Below are 24,520 nucleotides of genomic sequence, written 5' to 3'. Positions count from 1 at the left end.
CATTGTGTAGATGTACCACAGTTTTCTAATCCACTCATCTGCTCATGGGCACTTAGACTGTTTCCAAATCTTAGCTATTGTAAATTGTGCTGCTTTGATTTTAGAGTGGAAGGGAGAGGGAGAGAGAGATATTTTAGTAATATGGGCAAATGGAATATGATACAGTTGCAAGGAAAAAATGTACGAAGGCAACAGCAAATTAAATATCATATCTATTTACAAACCAGGTAATGGTTTATTATACAAAGTATTGAAGCAACAACAGTTTCAGAAAAAAGCCGCAAAGGTATGCATTTCTCCCTTTGTCCTATACCTGGTAAATGGTATGTGGTAAACTATATAAACGCCTGCTTTCAGAAATCAATGTCATTGTCTCCTTCTTTTTTTACACATGTTTATGAAGGCATTATTTTTGCAGGAGCCTAGAGTGTTGTGATCCACAGTCTATACTTGTACATTATTTCAGAGATGTCGAAACCCTTGGGGGGAGGGACGATCTAGAGGGTTGAGGGTCATTTGTGGCAAGTGTCACTTGAGTGCAGCATCCTGAAATGGCTTTTTGTTTTCAAATAGAATATATTACATATTTCAAACTATACATGTTTATCACACATTCTCTGGGCTTGCCTTATTTACAGTGATTTGCACAGGGTGGTAATAGTTAAAAGGCAGTCCTTGTTTAACATGAAGCTGTTTTTACTCTACAGAATGTGAATTACCCAAATACAACAATGCTGGCATTGTTTCATAGTGAAGTTGGCTCTTCTACATTGTTTTATTGATGGTCAAAATAGTCCCTTTTGTGCTAAAAGTCTTATATGTCTTTTATAAAAGAGGTTTCTTGTGGTATTTGGCTGTGCATGCTGACAAAGAACTGTAAATTAACATTTAAGGATGGCATTTTATTGCAATTTAAATTAAACAAAGGTTTTCCTCCTATGTGTATAACACACTCCATATTGAAACTATTATCCATTTTAATCTTTTAAATAACTTCAACTTTAGCTCATTTAATTTTCTTCTAGTGCCACACACAGATACATTAGAAACCACCAACAAATAAAAAACAACACATTATATTTAATAATTCTAAGTCTATATATAAAAAGTATATATATAATTACATATATATATATATGTAAATATATGTGTATGTGTCCATATATATGTAATATCATTCCTAGAAGATGTTCATGACCTGGAAATGAAATGTGGGATTAAATTTAAAATTTGATACATACTAGTTGTGGAAACTTTGTCAAGGTCCTTAATTCCTCTGAATTTTAGTATCCTCATCTATAAAATGATAATAAAAGAAGTAGTTTGGCAAGTTGTCGTGAAAATTAAATGAGTTAACATTGTAAAATATACTTAGTTACAAAGTAGGTGCTCAATAAATAAGTCAATCATAATATTTTAATAATCCCTTTTTGTTAGTGCTTTTACATTGATGTTAATAAAACAAATTTGTGGAAGTATCTCACTTCATTGGGATAAAAAGCTCAAAACGTTTTTCTTTGAACAATTGCCATCCATCTTAAAAACTGTTCTGTATTGGACTTCCCTTTTTCTCTCTCTAGTAGGTCCCTTTGTTAGGTTTCGATTAGATCTTATTTTGTAGTTTGTATACTTTCTATTTTTTTAATACATGTTTCTTGTTTATTTTTAAAAAATATATTTTTATTGATTTCAGAGAGGAAGGGAAAGAGAGAGCAAGATAGAAACATCAATGGCGAGAGAGAAGCATAGATCGACTGCCTCCTGCACGCCCCCCCTTTGGGGTAGAGCCCTAAACCTAGGCATGTGCCCTGACTGGGAATCGAACTGTGACCTTCTGGTTCATAGGTCGATGCTCAACCACTGAGCCCACTGGCCAAGCTCATAGCCTTTTTAAAAAATAGAATAAAATCTAAAGGAAATTATGTCATATGCTGAGTGTATAAATTTTTAATCCTAAAAAATTCTACTGTCTATAGTCAAAATGAATTGGTCTACCTAAAATGATAGGGGTGGCAATGAAAGAAAGCGAAAGGAACATGTTTATATGTTTATGGAATAGTCTGCTTCAAGACTGATGCCTGTTGTCTTTGGTAATAATAAGCTACCAATAATTATCCAGTATGCTTTAGGAAAAACACACAGACATCAATGTCAAAATAAGTACTACTTCCCCTTTTTTAATTGAACCTAACCATATGCTAAAGCCCGAGGAGACTTAAAGATAGCTGAGTGTATTTTTATTAAACTTTAATCAAAACGTCATCCAGCTTGGCCCTGGCTAGTGTGGCTCATTTGGTTGGAGCATTGTCCTGTATGCTGAAAGGTTGCGGGTTCGATTCCAGGTCAGGCATATACCCAGGTTGTGGGTTTGATCCCTGGTCTGCAGAGTGTGTAGGCAACCAATCGATGTTTCTCTCTCTCTCTCTCTCTCCATCTCCCTTCCTCTCTCTTTAAAATCAATAAAAACATATCTTCAGATGAGAATTTAAAAAAAAAAGAAAAAAATTAAAAATACTCCAGCTTGGTTAAAAATGACTGGTTTTGAGGTAAATTTCTTACAACTCAAAACTTAGACATACTCTGATTTCCAGTTGTTTTTTTCTGAACAAATTAGATCCACAGAAGCGAAGATTAAATGGGTATACTTGTGAGTTTCTTGGTTAATATATGCTTTTGGGAGCTGAGCCATACCTGTTTGTCTTCCTGCAGACGGCAGCCTGTGAGCCCCCCGCCACCGCCACGGCCGATTTCCCCACCGCACACCTACGGCTACATTTCAGGCCCCCTGGTCTCAGACATGGATACGGATGCGCCAGAAGAGGAAGAAGACGAAGCCGACATGGAAGTGGCGAAGATGCAGACCAGAAGGCTTTTGTTGCGTGGGCTGGAGCAGACCCCTGCCTCCAGTGTCGGCGACCTGGAGAGCTCCGTCACTGGGTCCATGATCAACGGCTGGGGCTCAGCCTCAGAGGAGGACAACATTTCCAGCGGGCGCTCCAGTGTCAGCTCTTCTGACGGCTCTTTTTTCACCGATGCTGACTTCGCCCAGGCGGTGGCGGCAGCTGCAGAGTATGCTGGTCTGAAAGTGGCACGACGTCAAATGCAGGACGCCGCGGGTAAGCCACCACTTCTCACCAACCAACGTGTATAATCAGTGGCTGGGCATCTCCTGGAATGTCCTGTGGAAATACCCTCTCACTACGCTTCTCTTTTTTCTGCCTAAGGAAGTGAAGGTCCAAGAATATGACATAGCTCGATTCTTTTTCTTGACAAGGATTTTTAAATATTGTTTTTCCCATTAAATAAATCATATATAATGTGAGTGAAGCTACCTTGGAAGTTATTATTTTTAAGATAGTCATAACAAATATATATTTTATTTATTTAGGCATATAGATAATTAAATGAGGTTTGTATTATAGGGGTTTTATTAAGGTGTCAAAAGTCATCAAAAAATTCTTATCCCATTTAATTTGAAATCCCCTAAGAGAACTAGATTAATATCCAGGAGGGACCATTGGAGATGGGGCTATTTCTCTTTCACCCCCATTCTTTTCATTCTCAATTAGAATATTAATTTAATTGGACAGATATAAAGATGTTTGTAATAGACATACATTTCCAAGCATATATATGCTCCATACATAAAGTAAATATTGTTAATCTAATAATTTTCAAGTTAAACCAAGCAATCTATAATAATAAAAGCGTAATATGCTAATTAGACTGGACAGCTGAATGACCTTCCGGAAGTAATTCCGGACATCCTTCTGGATGAAGCCATGGTGGCGGGGCTGAAGCAGAGGTGGTTAGGGGTGATCAGGCAGGCAGGCAGGCAAGCAGTTAGGGGTGATCAGGCAGGCAGGCAGGCAAGCAGTTAGGGGTGATCAGGCAGGCAGGCAGGCAAGCAGTTAGGGGTGATCAGGCAGGCAGGCAGGCAAGCAGTTAGGGGTGATCAGGCAGGCAGGCAGTGCGGTTAGGGGTGATCAGGCAGGCAGGCAGTGTGGTTAGGGGCGATTAGGCAGGCAGGCAGGCAGGCAGGCAGACGAGTGGTTAGGGATGATGATGAAGGCAGGCAGAGTGGTTAGGGGTGATCAGGTAGGCAGGAAGGCCACCGGTTAGGAGCCAGCAGTCCCGGAATGCAAGAGGGATGTCCGATTACCACAGGACATTCAGACATTCCCCGAGGGGTCCCAGATTGCAAGAAGGTGCAGGCCGGGCTGAGGGACTCTCCCCCCGAATTACATGCACCGGGCCTCTAGTCATATATATTTTTCTATATATAATTTCCTTTTTATTGCCAGCCTGTTTTTAATAACCATATAACCATTCTGATGTTTTAACCCATTTTTGTTTATCTGCTACTCCTGACCCTGTTTAAAAAGTAAATAGTTACTAAAATAATTTAAATCATACATTTATCACATGATTTTTTAATAGAATGGGATATATACATATACACACTCATATACATATGTGTGTGTATTTCTGGTAGTCAAGAGTAAAATAATGTGGTCAACAAGAGAGAAAGACTATCACAAAAAATCAAGAATTGCCATTTTTTTGTTTACTTTGCATTGGGAATTTTTCATGTTCTCTTCATATATTGAATTGGTCATTAATTTTTATCAGTGTAGAATATATTCAAAGAAAATTTAACTCAAATCACAAAGTTATTTCTATATATTATTTACCAAAAATATGTTGCAAAAAACATGTCTAATATCTTTCAACCTATTCTAGTAGAATGTATATTTATTTCAGCCAGGTCTATATGCAACCAAAATTCCTCCCCCCATCCCAGTAACTGCTCAATGTAATTAGATGCAAACCTACCTATCTTTTCTAATACAGATATAACATTCTAATTTTAAATGTAACATTTGTTTCTCCTTATTTTTAATCTTCTATAAAAAATAAAATTAAACATCGCAAACTACTGCTTTCAGATTGCATTAAGGGTGTGTTTCAGTTCATTAAACCAATGAAACATAGTAATACGTTAAAAATTCATCATATTCAAGTTGAAAAGACCTTATGCCTTAGAATCTATAGCAGAAGATGGCCTTATATAATAGAATAAATAATGGGTTTACTCTCAACCCTAATTCTCTCTTTTCATGGATATGTAACTTCAATTGTAATAGTCTCCATCATAGCTAAAGAGAGTTTGGTATAATATCTTATCATAATTTAGTATTACTCCTGATTTTAGTTTGGCTCATAATTATAATGAACTAAACGTGCACTGGTATCTGCCTATTAAAATGTTCTTTTCAGGAAAGGGTGCTGCATATCATATGACTTAAGTTAATGTGAATGAATGATCCTATCACATTGCTTCTCACTTGGCCGCATTCATGTCTTATTTATATGCTTCATTAAGCACCTTTAAATATGTTGATTTCACTGTATGTGGATTCTCCTATTTATAGTCAAAAACCATGTTTAGGTCTGTTGGAAGTTTCTTGTGGTACAACAAAAAGTTCTGGATTTGTGTCTTTGAAATTTCTAGAAACCAAAATAGTGAGGGTCAAGTACAGGGCCAATAGATGTCCATTGCCATGATGGATTAAATGTGTGTGTGGTGCCACTGTAATGCAACATCTCTGTAAGACAGCCAGAAACTATGAGAGCACTCACCTGCATCTGATCTGATTGTGAATATTGTCTCTCCAAAACCAAATAAAGACATACCTCATTTTATTATGGTTCCATGTATTGCTGCTCTTCACTGATGTGTGTTTTACAAACTGAAGGCAAGGCCCGCCACCAGCAAAAAGATTACAACTCTTTTTATTGTGATGCTTGCTTAATTCTGGTGGCCTGGAATGAAACTTGCAGTATCTCTGAGGTATACTTATAATCAAAATCCACCTCTGCCACTACTGAGAAAAATAAAAGTCTCAGGTGGGGTCATTTGAAGTATCCAGAACCTTGAAGTTTCTATCTTGTAATAAAAAAGAGGTGTGAGTATTTTGGGTAGGTCTAAATATTTGAGTTAGCTTTATACCAGGCCCCTTTAAGAGAAGATACTGGAGAATATATTAAGATATTGGGAATCTACCTTCAAAGAATAACAAACATATTTAATTAAAATAGAAGATTTAATTAGTATTGTTCATTCTGAGTACATGAATTTCTTAAGGACTCCGGCTATTCCTTGAGAAAGCAACATTGAGTGTTTTATGAAAATTTTAATTAGTATATATTTAGCAATAATTTTAGTGCAGTTTGTTGCAAAAAATAATTGGAATGTTTTTTCTTTAATAAAATAAAGTGAATAGGATAAAAGTACTGTGGGGGGGAAAAAAACAGCCTGAAAATGCCCTTAAAGTATTTTTCCCAATGGATAGTGCAAGCAGAGTGTCAGAAATCTTATTATTTGCTAAAATTGTTTACTAAAGCTTTTTAAAAGTTAAGGATCTTTCTAGTTTTCATGATTATTATTATTACAATTTATTGATGAGCTTGACTCTGATCTATTTTTCTCAGGCCGCCGACACTTCCATGCATCCCAGTGCCCTCGGCCCACAAGTCCTGTTTCTACGGACAGCAACATGAGCACCGCTGTGATGCAGAAGGCCAGGCCAGCCAAGAAACCAAAACACCAGCCAGGACATCTGCGCAGAGAAGCCTACACAGATGGTAAGTCTATTGAAAGGATGAAAACATCTATGAATCTCGCACATTTATCTGGCTCTTCATGACTAGAAAACACATCTACTGACATTAGAAATGACATTAAGCATTCATTCTCAGTAAGCCTTATAGTAGTTATAGGAATGACCGACTTCTGTATCTTGTCAGGCCTCTCTGGTCCTTGCAGTTTTCTAATAAGTTGATAAACAACGGGTACTTTTAATATTTTTTTAAAGCTATCAAACAAGTAGACATCAATGTAGTTGAACTAATGGTGTAGTGTAAAATTTCATCAGATTCATTGATAAATCTTTCAAAGTGTTCTCATTTTTCCCCCATGTGGAATTTTGCATTCAAATAGAAGACAATTAACTCATATGAATATTCATTCTAACTCTAGTGTTACCAACAGTTAGGTTGTACACCAAGAGGCAAAGCGAATCATCTTTCTTCATGCCTTTACATACAGTACCGACTCTCACTGAAGAGTTAAGGCTTGTATTCACAAGGGAGCTCAGGCGAATAATGCAAACATTGGGATGTTGTCTAAAAAAAGTCTTTAATGAAAGTGCCTCAGGTGGCCCAGTGTTTATTAAACTGCCACCTTCTTGTTTTCTAAAACAACCCCAAGGGCTTTGTTGGAAATTCATGTAAGATAAATTCTCGCAGACTCACCCATCTTGTCAAGTTTGCTAAATTTGCTGAAGGGGCGGGAGAAGAAGGGTGTCACAGGCGGCATTCCCTACCTCCCGGTCCTCCCCCACCGCAATCTGATTAGGACTTTCATTACCAGTCAGCAATTTTTCAAAAGGGCATCATTTGGCATTATCATATGAAAGCCTAATGTTATAGATATTTATCCAAGGTTACAAGCAGGGTTTTCTGAGGCACTTCTCCCCGTGATTCCTGCCACTTGACAGAAAAATTTAATACAAAGCTCACAGCATGATGAGCACAAGTAATTTTGTAATGAGTGGCTGTCCATGCTATTATCTCTATTTTACGCCGAGTATTTTCGCTCACTGGCATCTATCTGATATTAGGCTGCATTAAATACTGGCAGGACCTGGCACACCTGGCCTCCTGGCTGCTGCCCAGGACTCTTTTGTCAGTAAAGCTGTGCTGCCAGAATATTATCTGATTTTTGAAGGGTTATTACAGTGGCTTTGTGCATGTTTGCCTCTGTGAAGGGACAGCACTAGGTATAAATCGCCAAACTCTATCAGCACTTTTACATTTATGGGACCCCTTTAATGGCATTTTCCAAGTTTTATAGCTGTTGTATTCATTTTATTATCTAGAAGAGAGATGCCCCTAACTGAAAATTGGGTCAAGCATCAAACCTTGATGTAAACACATCCAAGTTGAATTCATAAGGGAGGAAATCTGGCCTAGAGCTGTGTGTAGCTCTTTCTGCCTCTTATTTATACTTGTTTGAGAGGCTTCTGGCATTGAGTGATGTTTTTTAAAAATACTTTAAATAATGTAATGCCAACTTAAAGGGCATAGCATAAATTTATAGCTATAAGTTGCACTGTGCTTGAAAATTATGATCTATATGTATTGTCCCACATTCTGTAGTACTTATTTCAGCATATTTAATAATTAAATTTAAATTCTTACTAATCCCAGAATAATAACTATTAAACTGAACAATGAAGCACCCAAGTTTTTTCAAGTCTATTTTAGAAATAAATAACAATGAAATAATTGCAATATTTGTAAAGCCAAAAGTTAATTTGAAATATTTTTGGATTTCTAATTGTTTATTTCTTAAAGTGATTATGTAAAATTATCATAGTGTATATTATAATGTAGAAGTTGATATTTATTTTTTCAAAGTCACGAAAACAGACAAAATGGAGATATGACTAAAGCTACTTTTTAAATTTTACCTTTCACTTCCTTTCAGCATTTTGATAACCAAGTATTTTTTAGTTATGTTTATTGTCCTAACGAGTCTTAAATTTAATTCTGGATGCTTTCTAATTTGGTAAAGACAAAAATAACAAAACTATGTGTTATTTTATATATACCACATAATGCATATTGATTGCTAAAATTATGTAAATGCATATTCTTCTTAATGCACCAAATAGAAGAAATGCACATATTCCTGATAACAGTGGTTATTGAAACAATGGACATTGAAACAAAAGTAATTTTCTCGGAAATTATTTTATCAAATTACTATAATGCATTTTCTGAAAAAATACTCAGACTATTTCATGAAGAAACTCAATGACAGACACAGTTTGTACAATTATAAAAAAAAGGGGGGGTGGCTAGCTAGTATGGCTCAGTGTTTGGGTGTTGACCTAGGAACCAGGAGGTCACAGTTCAATTCCTAGTCAGGGCACATGCCCCAGTTCTGAGCTCCAGTCCCCAGTGGAGGGTGTGCAGGAGGAAGCGGATCAATGATTTTCTCTCATCATTGATGCTTATCTCTCCCTCTCCCTTCCTCTCTAAAATGAACAAAAATATATTTTTTTAAAAGAGAGAAAGGGGAGGAGGATATAATTGAAAGAGCTACCAATTGTTAAAATCTGAATTAAATCTATTAGCAAAACATGGAGGGTATGTTTTTTTAATTTTTGCTTTTTAATAATTAAATATACATTAACTATGACGGATGAGTTTGATTATTGTCAGTAGACTTTTTATGTGAACTCTTTTCAGAAAATAATATATCAGTCTTGAGACTTTAACATCTTAGAAAATTTTGTTTAAATTATAAATTTTTTGCAGAATTTTTGTAAACTACATAAAGAAGGATAAAGTGTGGCTATGTCTGCAATGATGAAGAGTAATTTGTAATGATTTTTGTCAGTAAGCTCTGTTGGACTTTTAGCCTTAGATTTCTGGGACTGCCATAACAAAGTACCATAAACTAGATGGTTTAAACAACAGAAATTTATTTCCTCACAGCTCTGGAGGCTAAAAGTCCAAGATCAAGTGTTGGCAGGGTTTGTTTCTGAGGTCTCTCTTTTTGGCTTGTAGATGACTATCTTCTCCCTGTGTCTTTACTTTTTCTTTCCTCAATGTATGTATGTGTCCTAATATCTTCTTATAAGGAAACCAGTCAGAGTGGAATAGTGCCCACCTAAGGATCTCATTTTACTTTCATTACCTCTTTCAAGACCTTAAATCCAAATAGTTTCATTCTGAGGTACGGAGGTTAGGACTTCAACATAGGAATTTTGAGGAGGCACAATTTAGCCCATAACAATGCTCTAGCCCCTGATTGGTGACACTGTGACCATATCTTGCTCATAGCACCTAGGAAGAACCCAGTGCAAAGCCAAGTGCTCCACGCTGTAGTCACAGTGACAGGCATAATCTAACTATTTATTTCAAATTTGCCACTTACAAGTTTCATCCAGATGAAGGGTAGGATGAAAATATATGAATATTTATCAGTCAGCATCCTATCAAGTTAAAACCAAGCATAAGTGCATTTCTAGGACTTTCTAATAGATTCTTCCCACCCCCTCTTTTCAACCCTTTCCAATGCATTTGCATACTTGATTTAAAAACCAAGTCTACATTATTTCTCTAGCTGTACTTTTCATAAATTATAAATTCACCACCCTCTTTGGAATGACATTATTTTGACTTGATTTTTCATTAATTACAAGGTCTTGGGACTTTAGGCAGTTAAGTAAATAGAGTGCTGGTCTCCTTAGCAAGTTAATGCAGTAGAATTGTCTGCATGCACATGCTCCTACATACTACTTTGCATGCATTATACTGGTATTTGGAGAGTCTTGTGTAAAGAATAGTTTTTACTTCTTTATATAAAGAGCCTAGACATAAATATAACTGGTTCATGATCCATTTGTTAAATCCAGTTTAGGCTATTAGTGGTATGAATTGGATGAAAGTACTATTTATCACTACATCAAATACAGAATTATTTATACTATGATAATCTCTGATTTGATTCTAATTATTTTATAACACCTAAAAATAATTTATTTGGTAATCTACTTATATAAGAAATAAAAACTCCCAGCATATCCCCATAATTATCAATTAGATACAGTAGCAATTACATACAGGAAGTTAGAACTTTTAAAATAACCATTGGGTTCTCTGATTCTCTCTCTCTTTTTTTTTTACCTTTTTTATAGATAGCACCTATATAAAGCATCTTGTAATAGATTTTGTCTTGAGAGTCATATATTACCATCAGTTTTGATATCTTTTAAGCCCAGACATTTTTTGACTTGAAGATACTGGCAGTCATCAGTTTCCTGATAATCTGCTTGCAATCCAGTTTAAGTGTATAGAAAGCAGACAGTATAGAAATGAGACTGTAGGCACTCTTCCCTGTGCTTCCAGATGTGCTCAGAATTAGACTTTTCCCCTCTTCCCATTTCAAGTTACAGTTTCAGTCTGAACTTCAGGACTCCGTGGTGTTGGGTTTCTTGGCTTTAAGCCATGTGGTGTCATCTTTCTTTGAACACTCTCTTTTTAGTTATTTTTAATAAACAAGTAGCAGATGTGGCAGGTGCTTTCATGATATTACATCTTTTTAAGTATTATTTTTTAAATTTATTTTTTAAGTAGTAGAGGACGAAAGTCATGCACTAGTGACAATGGCAATATATGTTGTAAAACTAAAATCATTTGGATTTCTAGAATCTGGGGAAAATTAGTGCTGTTGGCTGTACTTTGGCCACTGTTTTAGATGAAACTTTGAGGCTATTCTATATGAAAAAAAGAACATGGTGAGCCATGAAAACTAACACCAACAAAAATGTAAATAAAAGTTTTAATAATGGATTCCTGAGTAAAACAACTGGTAATAAGATGGTACTTCAAGTTTTTGTTTGTTTGTTTTCAAAGACCATTACAATGAGTTTGAATGTCTTAGCTTTAGCACATAATATCAAAAGAAAATTAATTTCAAAAAAATTTAAACCTACCTACGGGACAAAATAAGGATTATTTTTAAATAATATAAGAATGAGAAACACTAGGTTAAAATTGATGCTTCCTTGGACCCTTAATTTGCTATTAAGAATTTTCAATACAAAATTTTAATATTCAATAGCTTCTCATGCTGGTATATGTAAATGATAGTCAGTAGATCATTGTCAGTAATACTAAAATATCCGGAAACAACCTAAATATTTCTCTGTAGGGATTGACTAAATAAATAATGATATATTCATTAAATAGAGCATTATATGAACTTTAAAAAGAAGAAATACAGCTGTATGTACATATAGGGAAATGTATACAACTACACAATTAGCTAAAAGAGGTACAATTCTATTGATGTTAATAAGAAAGAAAGGCTTTGTATTTGATTTTGGTACTTTTGATCAGTGGGCAGACATCCATTGTGTTGTATATAATCCCATAGTTTCAGAAGTTAAAGGTGCTCCCTGACGTTATTTGACTTGGCAGCCCCATTTTATGTGAATAAATAATTTCTGGAATGATCTATATAAAAACTAGTCAAACATCATTTCTGCATAATCATACTGAGTGTTTGAAATGGAGGTTGGGAGGTTTGAGGGGGTCATACTTTTAAGATCTTACAGTCTTTTAAATTTTTTACCATGTAAATATGTATTTTTTGTTTAAAATTTTATAGTTAATTTTATAATACTAAACATTTAATAGATGTTTTATAAATGTTTTAGTTGATTTATTCTATCACATAGACATTAAATATCTAAATGTAAAAACATTACCATTTCTTTTATTTTCTTTCTTTATTGATTAAGGTATTACATATGTGTCCTTATCCCCCATTGCCCCCCAACCCCACTCACGTTCATGCCTTCACCCCCCTGGTGTCTGCGTCCATTGGTTATGCTTATTAAAAAAAATACCATTTCTAAAGTCATGAATTAAGAAAGAACATAACTATGCTGATAATTCCCAAATCTCTGTATCTCTGGTTTTGGCCTTTCTTGAAATTCAGATTTTACTGGACATCTCTATCTATATACTTCAAAGGTTTCTCCTACTCACTCTTCTAAAATTGAACATACATTCCGGCTGGCATGGCTCAGTGGTTGAGCATCGACCTATGAACCAGAAGGTCAATGGTTCAGTTCCCAGTCAGGGCACATGCCTGGGTTGCAGGCTCAATCCCCAGTGGGGGGCATGCAGCAGGTGGCCAATCAATGATTCTCTCTCATCACTGATGTTTCTCTCTCTCTCTCCCTCTTCCTCTCTGAAATCAATAAAAAATATTTTTAAAAAATAATATATATGTATATATATGGCTAATATGCTGTATCCAACCATCCGACCAATTGCTATGATGCACACTGACCACCAGGGGGCAGATGCTCAACGCAGCAGCTGCCAAGCTGCAGTGACTTGGCAGCAGCAGTTCTCAGGTGACGCACCCTGAAACCAGAGAGGAGGGAGCCCGATTCCTTGTGGGGCCAAGTGATTTCACCTTCAGCCGTGGGCTATGTTGTTGCTGGGGCACTGTCAGCCCTGAATCTGGTTACTGCACACTTGCATTTGTGTTCCACACCCTGTATGACAGCAACTTTGCAGAATGCCCTCTCATACCCAGGACCCCTGGGGGAATGTGGGAGAGCCGGTTTCTGCCCAACCCCCACAGGCCAGGCCAAGGGACCCCACCTGCCGGAGGGACCCCGCTCACTCTGCAACGCTGGGGAGGGACCGCGGGAGGTTGGCTCCAGGGTGTGTCTGGCCCATCTCGCCCAGTCCCACCCCCCTGGCCACCTTCTAATAATTTCCTTTCAATGTACACAAATCTGTACACCAGGTCACTAGTAATAAAATAAAATGAAATTGAACTTACAGTGTTTCTTCATAAAACATCGCTTCCTCATCCCTGCATTATTTATCTTCAGTGATTGTTCTCTCATCCCCCTAGTCAACTATGACAAAAACCCTAAAAGTCTTTAGGTTCTTTCCTTTCCCTTTCCTACTGTATTTGGCTGATTATTAAATAATATTGACTTTTCTTCCTTAATCTCTGTCAAAGACATCTGAGCAGCCATCTGAACAGCCACTAATATAGTTCTATCCCCTGTTATTATTTTTATGAACTATTAAAAACAACCTAATAGTCTACTGGATTCAAAATCCAACATCTACATTGCAGCCAAAAATATCTAAAACTATAATCTCTTCATATTCTTCTACTAACTTACCAGCTATCATAAGGATACATATTTCTCCTCCCTAGAGTATACATAAGAGTTAATTAAAAAAATAATACCACTTAAATAAATTTTCTAAATTTCAAATTTTATACTTAAGTATCTTTTAATTGTATTTATAACATAAGAAATTGAATTATATATAATGTTCTATTATATATATATAACATATTAACATATAGCTATAACTATAGATAGATGATAGATAGATAGATAGTTGAAATTATTCTATATTTATCCCAGTGATTATTTGATTTAAAACCTATGGTTGCATATACAAAGTTAAGAGATTCCTATCAATGAATGGTGGATTATAAATGTGTGATAGAATGAAACAGTATAAAGAACACTGAGCCAGAAATTAAGAATCTGAGGGCATTAGTCCTGGTTCTGGTCACATCTACCTTGGAGGTTGAAAAATAATTTAACGTCCATGTTGTTGAGTTTCCCTGTTCAAAATAAGAAAGGATTTAAGCTAGATTAGAGATAGCAAATACGCCTCAACTCAAGTGCCAACTTCAATCAATTTGAAGTGTTTGTCTGAAGGAGTAAGGGTATGTATTTGGAATCAGCAACATTATGCTGAAATCAATTAGGAAGATCGGTTGGGAGGTTGGGGATATTACAGCATTTATGCCTATATTAGCTACCCTAAGACTAGATAATCTATAAGCCTCAGCTCTGTGAATCAATATTTCTGTGCTAGATAAAAAGTACATTAAAATTGTTGGTCTTCTTATTCCTTGGTTGCCTTCAATTGTTCTAGTCCCAGATGAATGTGATTCCAATGATATTTCTAATATTTGCTTATTTTATAAATGGCAGACTTTTACATTATTTTAAACATTTCTTTTTAGATCTTCCACCTCCTCCTGTGCCACCACCTGCTATAAAGTCACCCACTGTCCAATCCAAGGCACAGCTGGAAGTACGACCTGTCATGGTGCCAAAACTTCCCTGTATAGAAGCAAGAACAGACAGATCATCAGATAGAAAAGGAGGCAATTATAAGGGGAGGGAAGTATTGGATGGAAGACAAGTTGCTGAAATGCGAACAAATCCAGGTGAACCCAGAGAAGCACAGGAACAGCAAAATGATGGGAAAGGACGCGGAAACAAGGCAGCAAAACGGGACCTTCCACCAGCAAAGACTCATCTCATCCAAGGTACTGATTTATTTAAGCACCAAGCAAATATAGATTGAACACATATTTGCAAGGCATGCTGTTAGGTTCTCCAGGGCGATATGAAAAGCAGTAAGATTTAGAAATTTGCTCTCTAAAAGAGGAGATATGCATATACCCAAATAATTTTTAACAATTCATTCTAATACATTATACAAGACTTCCTTAGATGCCATTTGAGTTATATTTCCAAAAAAAGAAAACATGATTTCCACAGATTAAATAGGGAGAAGGGAAGAGCAAGTAAAGGAAATAGGTAGAAAAAATTATGGAAGTGTGAAATTGAATGTTTAGTGAGCACTCCTTTCCAGTTTGGCTGGAGAATAGGATATTGGGGCCAGAGACACATGGCAAAAGATAAAACTAGAAAGGTGGCTGGGCCAGATTGAGAAGGCCAGGAGTAGTATGCTAAAGAGTTTGAGATATATAATATAGGCAGCAGTGAGCCAGCAAATAATGTTGAGTAATAAAATATATAATCAGATTTGTACTTTAGAAAAATAACTGGCAGCATGTTATAGTTAAGGAAGAGACTAGAATCAGGTAAATGAAAATATCAGAAAATTGAAAATACTCTAGATATAAAATGTGAAAGTATTGAGTTAAATCAGTTGTGCAATAAAGAGGTGAGAACAGCCTACATAGGTATTTCAGAGATAGGCCCCATAGGACTTGGTGACTAATTGAATATAGAAAACTAAAATAAAATAATGGAGTGGAAAAAAAAGTTACTCAAGTGTTAATTAGATGGCTTGTAAGATTAGTGGAACGTAATTGTGTTAAGCAATGTAGACAAAACAGGGAAAATCATAGATGTGATGGGGAAAAAATTTCAGTTTTGAATAGAGTAAGATGCTGTCAAGAATACAGATATGGAAAAAAATCAATAAGACTTTAGAGAACTAAGTTTAAAGATCAGGAGAAAGGTTACAACTAGAGAGAGGATGTTAGAACTATTACAAAGGTAAAAATTGCATGAATTACAGAGGCCACATTATCAACAGCGACATACTGGTTAATGTATAGTAATCGATTTTCTAGGAGGAAAACAAAGCAAAACCCTAATTTGTAGCCATATGCTTCTTTTGTGTAATTACTCCCAAAAAGGCTGATTTCAAGCTACTTGTATGAAATGGATGCGAAGTTGGAATACTCTGTGAGAATGTGCACACCAGTAGTCAGGGATGATCATATTTAAAGAGTAGGCACAGGAACAAAATTCTGTGATGCAAACTGAGAAGGACCCACTCAGATATAAAATAGATAAGGTATCCAAACTAGAGAGAATAATATCCTAGAAAGAATGGAGGAGGAAATTTTAAGATAGGAAGAAATATGAAATGCCACAAAAATAAAAGTGGAATTTGAATGGTGGCCCATGGTATAGGTAGGGGAGAATACAAAGATTTTGCAACACGTTGTTTATGTGTGACATTCAAAAGAACTATTTTCAGTGAAGTAGTCAGAATAAAACACAGACTGCAGGGGTGTGAAAGTGAATGGAAATTGTGGAAGGGAGATGGTGAGCACAGGCTCTTTTTAGAAGGTTGGGGAGAGAAAAAAAGGTGGGGAAAGGGTTTGGCAGGAAGGCAGAATCTGTGAGAATATTTTAGGGAAAGGTATGTGAACATTATTATAGACTAAGAAGAAAAAAACATTTTAGAGGAAGAGATACAAGAAAAGGAAGGTTATTGATGAAGGAGTCAGGAAAAAGTGATAGGGAAATGAATCTTAAAAAGCATAAAAGGGTACTTTACTGCTCTCTGTTAATAGATATATTTTGGTAAGTTCAGACATCAATCTGTTGTTCTGTTTTTTATGGGCACCAGGCCGTTAGCAACTTCCTTCCATATGGAGGACAGTTGCACTTTGTTCTGTGACAGAAACCTGAACTCTTGACCTAGGGCCAGACTTGGCAGTGAAGTGCTGAGTGAAGCTGTGCATTTCAGACAGATGTCTCTACTACATGTTCAGAGTACTTGGTGACATCACCACAATATCAGTTTAAAACACTTAACTTTTTTTTATCAGTTAAGCCAAAGATTATCTGAATTTTTGACTCATGGTAACTATACTCCAAGTTATGATTCATAAACGAAATGTCATGCTCTAAATTATTAGCTTTGTATCTTTCCTGAAAGTATGGACCAATTTGCTGCTCATAAACAACCTCCCTCCCAAGTAGTTGGCTTTCTTCAGGAAATAATTTTATAAACCCAGAGAGACCTTGGTATATGCAGATTTAGAACAAAGGATTAAGTTATTTTTATCAATCTTCACGAATTCAATTAAGTTGTCCTCTATCTTGTAAAAATATTTCTAATGAAAGAACACTAGAACAATCACTCTACAAATAAGGAAGCCTATTTCCATGGAAAACACTGTTATATATGATCAGTTATTATTTTATATGTCTTGCTTTCCCAAAGTCTTATTTGAACCATAGACCTTTGTGGTCGTTAAATTAATATTTCTATGCATTGCTGTAATTATTTATAATGAAAGAGGCACCCTGATTTACATGTGTAACAAATGATAGTTTTTAATTAAAGAGAGTAGAATGTCTGGTCTTTTGGCGGACATTTACTCAATTGGTTCAATTTATTTTTACCTATATCAAACATCAACTGTGTTATTAAACATCATACTAGTCCTGAAATTTATATATAAGCATGAACCTTGACCTCAAGGATCTTATAATCAGAGAGGGAGACAGGTTATCTATAGATTCACAGATATATTCATAATTGGTATAATGTTCATGGTGTCATGATACTTGATAGTCCAGAGAGGGGACAATTATCCCAATCTTTTCGGAAATGTAAAGAAAAACTTCTTGATCTTTCCTGGTAGAAATGACACATAGCTGAGTGTTCAGGATGGGTGGAATTTAGCTTGGGTGAGAAGAGTGGATAGAGTGTTCAGGCAGAGAAAGTCAGCATGAAAAGCTTCGAGGTACAGCTCTGGCCAGGTGGCTCAGCTGGTTGGAGCATAATCCTGAATGCCAAAAGGTTGCAGATTTAATTCCCAGTCAGTGCTCATACCTGGGTTGTGGGTTCAATCCCAGGTCAGGACAGTCAATCATTGTATTGCTCTCTCCCTTCCTCCCTCTCTCTAAAATCAATAAAAACACATCCTTGGGTAAAAGAAAATACAAAAAAAGAGAGAAAAGCTTTGAGGTACATTGAGGAGACTATAAGAAATTCAGTACCACTAGATAGTAAAGGTAACACTCTTGAGGTAAATGTAAGCTTAAGTCATAGAGATCCGCAGTTCTTGTAAGAAAACAGCGGCTTAATGAGAGGGTTTAGAAGGGAATAACTCAAAGGGCAGAGACTTGTTAAGAGATATTTACAATTCCCGGACAGGAGATGTAGAGAATATAAACCAGGCTATGAGAACAGGTTCATTGAAAGAGAAAATTCAAGATACTTTTTAGAGTTAAAAATCAGCCTCACTTGTTATGTGCTGGAATGTGTGGAATTGTCCATTTAAGGTTATTGGAAGGAAGAGAAAAAGTCTAAAATAATTCCATTTGTTTGTTGTTTTTGATGTCTTAATGATTAATGATGTTATTAACTAAGCTTGAGAATACAGAGGAAGAATAAATCTCAGGGGAGTGAGCATGATGAAATTAATGTTGGATGTGTTGAGTCTGAGGGACACTCAAGAGGAAATGTTCAATTGACCTGGCTGTAGGAGCCTAAAATTCAGAGCATAGTTCACAGGTTGGAAATATAAATGAATGATTCATCATAATAAATAGTAGTTAAAGCCACTCACCAGTTCACTCAAAACTACTTATTGAAGACCTGTTATATGTCAAGCTGATAGTATATCAGTACAAAATCAGATAAAAATACCCACTCTCATGACAGTTATATTCCAGAAGAAGTTATAGTCTGTGAGAATGGATGAAATCATCCAGAGTGGGAATATGTATATGAACAAGTACTGGGCTAAAAGTAGAAATCTGCAGGGCATCAATATGTAAGAGGCACTGCATAAGAAAAGCCCACAGAAGTCTGGCCAAGAAGGAAGGAGGACCATAAGCTAAGAGAGTAGTAATGTTTAAGTTGATAATGGTTTCCAGATTAAGGCCAGAGAAGAATGAAGCATGGTTAGCATTATCAAAGTCAACAGTGACTTTTCTGTTTCATTGTGGTAATGTGGGCATGAGTAGATTTCCCTGGAATATAGAGTGAATGGGAGTTGCATCTACCAATAGAGTTCAAGTTACTTTTCAAGAAGCTTTGCTGAGCAATGACGAAAGAGGTATTAATTAATGTAGCACACAAGCTTAAGGGGAAAATTTTTAGCAAGAGAAGGCTTTTATCATATTGTAGTTTGTCAAAAACTAAAGTCAGTAGAGGTAAAGAGGTTGCTGAATAGGGACAAAAGGTGAAGGTTATAGGAGACCAAGTGCTCTGAAGTTAAGTTGCAGAAGAAGTGGTCCTCATGGACTGTGAAACCTCAGTGAGTCAGAAGTCTGTTTCGGGAGTGAAAGTTGTGATGAATAGAATGGAAGGAGAAAGGTGGCATTAAGGAGCCTAAACAGGCTCCATAAGTATATGGTTTGGCTTTCACCAGAAGAGAATGTTTTTATACAATGAGTTAGAGCTGGTGTTAGTGAGCTACAGGCAAGCCATCCTCCTTTCCATGGAGAGAACTTTGGTGGAAACCAGATTTCATTCATACCATGTGGTCAACAGAGGACGTACTTGGGAAGGAAAACAAAACTACATGTAGAAGAGTTGTTATTGTTTTTTTATGTGTTTGGTGTCCAAAGGGTAGAGTGGACAGGCTTTGGAGCGAAGTGAGTGGTTGGAGGATGCATCAACAGAACTAGAAACAGATTTAAAGGAGTATGGAGATAGACATTCAGGAGACGTCAGTTAACTGGAGTGACTTGTTTGGGGTTTTTTTGTTTTTTAATTTCTTTATTGATTAAGGTATTACATATATGTCCTTATCCCCCCATTGCCCTCCTACCCCCCACTCATGCCCTCACTCCCCTGTTGTCTGTGTCCATTGGTTAGGCTTAAATGCATGCATCAAGTCCTTTGGTTGATCTCTCCCCCTTACCCCCATGCTCCCCTACCTTCCCTCTGAGATTTGACGGTCTGATCAATGCTTCTCTGTCTCTGGATCTGTTTTTGTTCATCAGTTTATGTTGTTCATTATAGTCCACAAATGAGTGAGGTCATGTGATATTTATCTGGAGTGGCTTGTTTTTTGAAGTTAGAGGAGACTGGGCATTGTTTCTATTAAGTGCCCTAGAATAATTCTTCAGAGTTTACATAGGTATTTTACTGTCTCTTCTGTTTTCAAATGAATACTAAAAGCTCCTGAGGGTATTTTTAGAAAAATGAAAACTAAAGCCTGAAATGACCCGAGATCACATGGTGAAATATAGAACTGGAAACCAAATTTGACTCCAGGTTTGGTTTACTTCTTTAAAGATGTTGTTCTCAAGTGATTTTGAGGTGGACAAGAGCTTTTGAGTGGAATCCAACCCCTACTAAGAAAACAGCAAGATTTGTTATTTTCATTTATAAAATCCGGTGCTGACTTATTCGTTATTGTTATAAAATGTTTTTAGTTAGTCCTCAAAAACATTGATGCTTCCCCATTCAGAATTATAAACATGAGTGATACATTATAGAACAAAGATGTACAATGATTTTCATATGCACTTGTCATATTTCATTACACAGAGGATATTCTACCTTACTGTAGACCTACTTTTCCGACATCCAATAATCCCAGAGATCCTAGTTCTTCGAGCTCAATGTCATCAAGGGGATCAGGAAGCAGACAAAGAGAACAAGCAAATGTAGGTCGAAGAAATATTGCAGAAATGCAAGTTCTTGGAGGATATGAAAGAGGAGGAGATAATAATGAAGAATTAGAGGTATCTATAACTTTTTTTCATCTCTCAACATTAGACTAGTTATTATATCAGCCTTAAAGTCAGGAGCATCTATCAGTCTATAGAAACATTATTTTTTATCACAAACCCTAATATCAGTGATGCCAGAAACTGTAATTCTGAAAAAAAAATAATTATTTTCTTGAAATGCATTCTAAAGTTTTAAATGGTAATAATAGTTTCCTTTTAGATCTAGTGTTCATATTCATCTACAGGTATTCAGATAAGAAATTTACATGGCAAGCATGTTCTTAGAAAATAAGAACTATTGATCTAAAAATAATTATAATTCATAGTATTGTAGTAAGTTATAAAAACCCAGTAAGGTGACAGTTATATGATGTGAGTGAGGGTATTCTGCCTGTGTTATCTACCACCCTAGTGATCACTAGGGTCAATCCAGCTGATTTGGCCCACCATTTTTCACCTTCAGTCCTGACACTGACTTTTCCATGTGGAAGAGAACATTTCTTGAGTCAAAGATATACTTTTTTGTTGGAATCTATAAATAGGTATCAGACAGAGTTGGCAATCTTATAATATTTAAAATCACCTCCCATTTTAAGATTGTGTTTCCTCCATTTCATAAGAAAGCAAGTTGAGGACAATGTTTTTTTTTTTTTTTTTTGCAGATATAGTTGACCCTTGAACAACGGGGCAATTAGGGACTTCGAACCCTCCTGCCCATGCAGTGAACAAATTCATGTGTAACTTTTGATCCCCTCAAAACTTAGCCACTAATAGCCTATTGTTGACTGGAAGCCTTACCAATAGCATGGGCGGTCAATTAACTCATATTTTGTATGCCATCTATATTATAAGTTAGACTTTTAGAGTAAATTAAGCTGGAGAAAATAAAATGTTAAGAAAATCATAATGATGAGAAAATACCTATACAGTATTTATTGGAAAAAAAAAAATCTGTGTATGGATAGACCCACACAGCTCATACCCATGTTGCTCAAGGGTCAACTGTATATTTAATCACAAGTATATTGTTAAAGGAGTGTTAAACTGTAACTTCAAATAATACAAGATTAAAATTATAAGTAATTATATTTGATTAAATTTTTCATCATGCACGATGTAGTTGGATTTTGAGGTTTAGAATAAGAATAGAATACTTTCCTCCTGCACATACTGTTATAGAAGTTGCTATGCAAGTGTTGTGCTGTTTTTTTGTTTTTAAAGAAGAGCCCTTTTGTGGGATGAATATAGATGAGTATATAGATGACTCCAATATTTAAAACCAGTGAAGTTCAGCTGTAATGCTAAGTTGGGATAGGAGGAGTGGAGAACTCAGCCTACTGCTGCTCCTCTCTCCCCAGCACCACACCCGCAGCACAGAGACACTGTGGAACGCAGCTGGTACTTGTTACAGAGCTATTGGATTTGCTTTCAAAACCAATTAAAGCTGACAAATGAATCGGTTGCCATGAGCTCTTTCCAATGTATGCTAGTGAAAGAATGAAAAACAAAAACCATAAGAATAAAACCATGTAAATATAATACTCTAAGATTTATTTTCAAACTTAAAAAGAACTTATCTCTTACAGGAAACTGAAAGCTGAAGACAACCAGAGAGGCTTGTGAGATCTAATGTGAAAATTGTCACTCAAGATGCCTCATGTCTGATGACACATGACGCCAGATAAAATGTTCAGTGCAATCAGAGTGTACAAATTGTCCTCTTACTGGAATACCACTTTTAAAAATTTTACTGGGGTTTTATTGTTGTTGTTTGATCCCTATCTCTATGAGGAACCACCCTAGTCCTCTCACTATTAGAACAAACCATTACACTTACTTCCAGCAAGGGAAGTATTTGAATTCTTGCTTCCGTCATCAGCCAGCAGAAGGGAACAGAATAGTTCTTCTGCATTTTGTCCCTGAGATATGGCATTGCACTGCTTATATACCAAGCCAATTTATAGCAAAATATTGATCAAAGATACAAAATTGATTAATCAACCTCATGCCAAGGGCTCTGAAGATATAATCTTTCTATAACCAACTGCTAATGCAAATTAAAACATACTTCATTGTCACGTGATTTTAAAATCAGTCTTTCATACCACCCTTTCCTGGGAGAAAATAAAAATATAGCAAATGCAGAACAACCACAATTAATTTGAATGGGGTAGAAACATTGTAAATATATTCTCTTTGCAACCCCTGGTGATACTTTTTTTTCACTTCATTTCAATCACTGAAGTATATTCTTATTGGAAATGTTCGTCTTTTCGATAAGTAGGGGGAAGCCAGTTGGATCTCTGGTTGTCTAGTCATTGTCATAAGTAAGCCTAGCAAAAACCTTACTCTATTTTTCAATCAAAAACCAATTAAAACTGCATATTACAAACAAATGGATGTTTTTAATGACCAATTGAATAAGAACATCCCTATCTTAACTGGCCTAAATTTCTTCTGGTAGTGTCAGTTCAACTTTCAGAAGTGCCACTTAAGGAAGTCTGATTTTTGTTTTTGTAATGCACTGTTTTTTAAACTTTTTTTTTTTTTTTTTGGTTTTAAAAGCACAATCACTAAACTTTATTTGTAAACCATTGTAACTATTAACCTTTTTTGTCTTATTGAAAAAAAATGTTGAGAAGCGTTTTTAACCTGTTTTGTTAATGCTCTATGTTTGTATTTGGAATATTTGAATGATGACAGATGGTGAAGTAACGTGCGTACTTTATTGTGGGCCATAAACCCAGTGGTTCTTACTTTTCCTGGACTTAAGGAAAAAGAGATTTAAGTTTGTTGTGGCCAATGTTGAAACTTACAAGATTTCCTTATAAGCTCAGATAGAGGCATTATGTGCTTCGATTTGCCAAATGATGCCCTCTGACTGTATGGTCCTTTTTTGTCATTATATAAATTTTATTGACTTTATAATTGGTGCTATTTGAAGAAAAAAATGTACACTTATTCCTACACAGGTATCAGGCCTGACCCACTGGAAAACAAAGCCAAACAAAACGGGGCCACAAAAAAAAAAGCTGGTATTCACCAAAAACTAAATGTGTTCACTTAGATAATTGAAAAGTTACATAGAAAGGGTGTGCAGTACTAAGGGAACAATCCATGTGATTAATGTTTTCATTATGTTCATGTAAGAAGCCTCTTATTTTTAGCCATAATTTTGCATACTGAAAATCCAGTAATCAAAAAAGTAATTTTGTCACATTATTTATTAAAAATGTTCTCAAATACATCATTCTTTCTTGTGTTGATTTCTTTTTTTTTCATTGTGTGATCAAATTATTCCATTTAATCACAAGGTGTGCTGTCTTAACATTTCACTACTGTATTATCAGATCGTTAAACATTCTGTTTTATGAACAACCAGGTTTTTGTTTTTTTATAGTAAGGAAAAATGCTCCTTTTCTCCACTGAAATTAAAGATGTAAGATAAATGAAAACCTAAAAGTCATTTGATCAGAGAGGAAGGTTTTACTATTAAGGTTGTTCTGAAATATTTATGTAGGTGTATCTGAATTTCAGTTAACCTATTTCTGAAGTAGGATTTGACTACGATAAATCAGATTTGTAAAGTTTGAGCCATTTGTGTCCTGACAGCAAGTAAATTATAT

The 24,520-nt window shown here is 35.7% G+C and overlaps 1 protein-coding gene across 6 annotated transcripts in view; it reads left to right on the top strand.

Moving 5' to 3' along the window:
- ROBO1 (roundabout guidance receptor 1) overlaps window positions 1–24,141 on the top strand; it is a 448,126-nt gene extending 423,985 nt beyond the window's left edge. For all 6 annotated transcript variants that reach the window (XM_036349265.1, XM_036349266.1, XM_036349270.1 and 3 more), the window contains 5 exons: window positions 2,710–3,116; window positions 6,496–6,648; window positions 14,666–14,974; window positions 20,710–20,906; window positions 22,481–24,141. In XM_036349265.1, the coding sequence (XP_036205158.1) occupies window positions 2,710–3,116; window positions 6,496–6,648; window positions 14,666–14,974; window positions 20,710–20,906; window positions 22,481–22,495 (1,081 nt within the window). In that variant the 3' untranslated portion in view covers window positions 22,496–24,141. The remainder of the gene's footprint in view (window positions 1–2,709; window positions 3,117–6,495; window positions 6,649–14,665; window positions 14,975–20,709; window positions 20,907–22,480) is intronic.
- Window positions 24,142–24,520: the final 379 nt, after the last annotated feature.

Source organism: Myotis myotis, unplaced genomic scaffold (genome assembly GCF_014108235.1).
Source record: "Myotis myotis isolate mMyoMyo1 unplaced genomic scaffold, mMyoMyo1.p scaffold_m19_p_2, whole genome shotgun sequence".
NCBI lineage: Eukaryota > Metazoa > Chordata > Mammalia > Chiroptera > Vespertilionidae > Myotis > Myotis myotis.
Note: the sequence above shows the minus strand (reverse complement) of the source record. Positions and strands in the feature narration are given on the sequence as shown.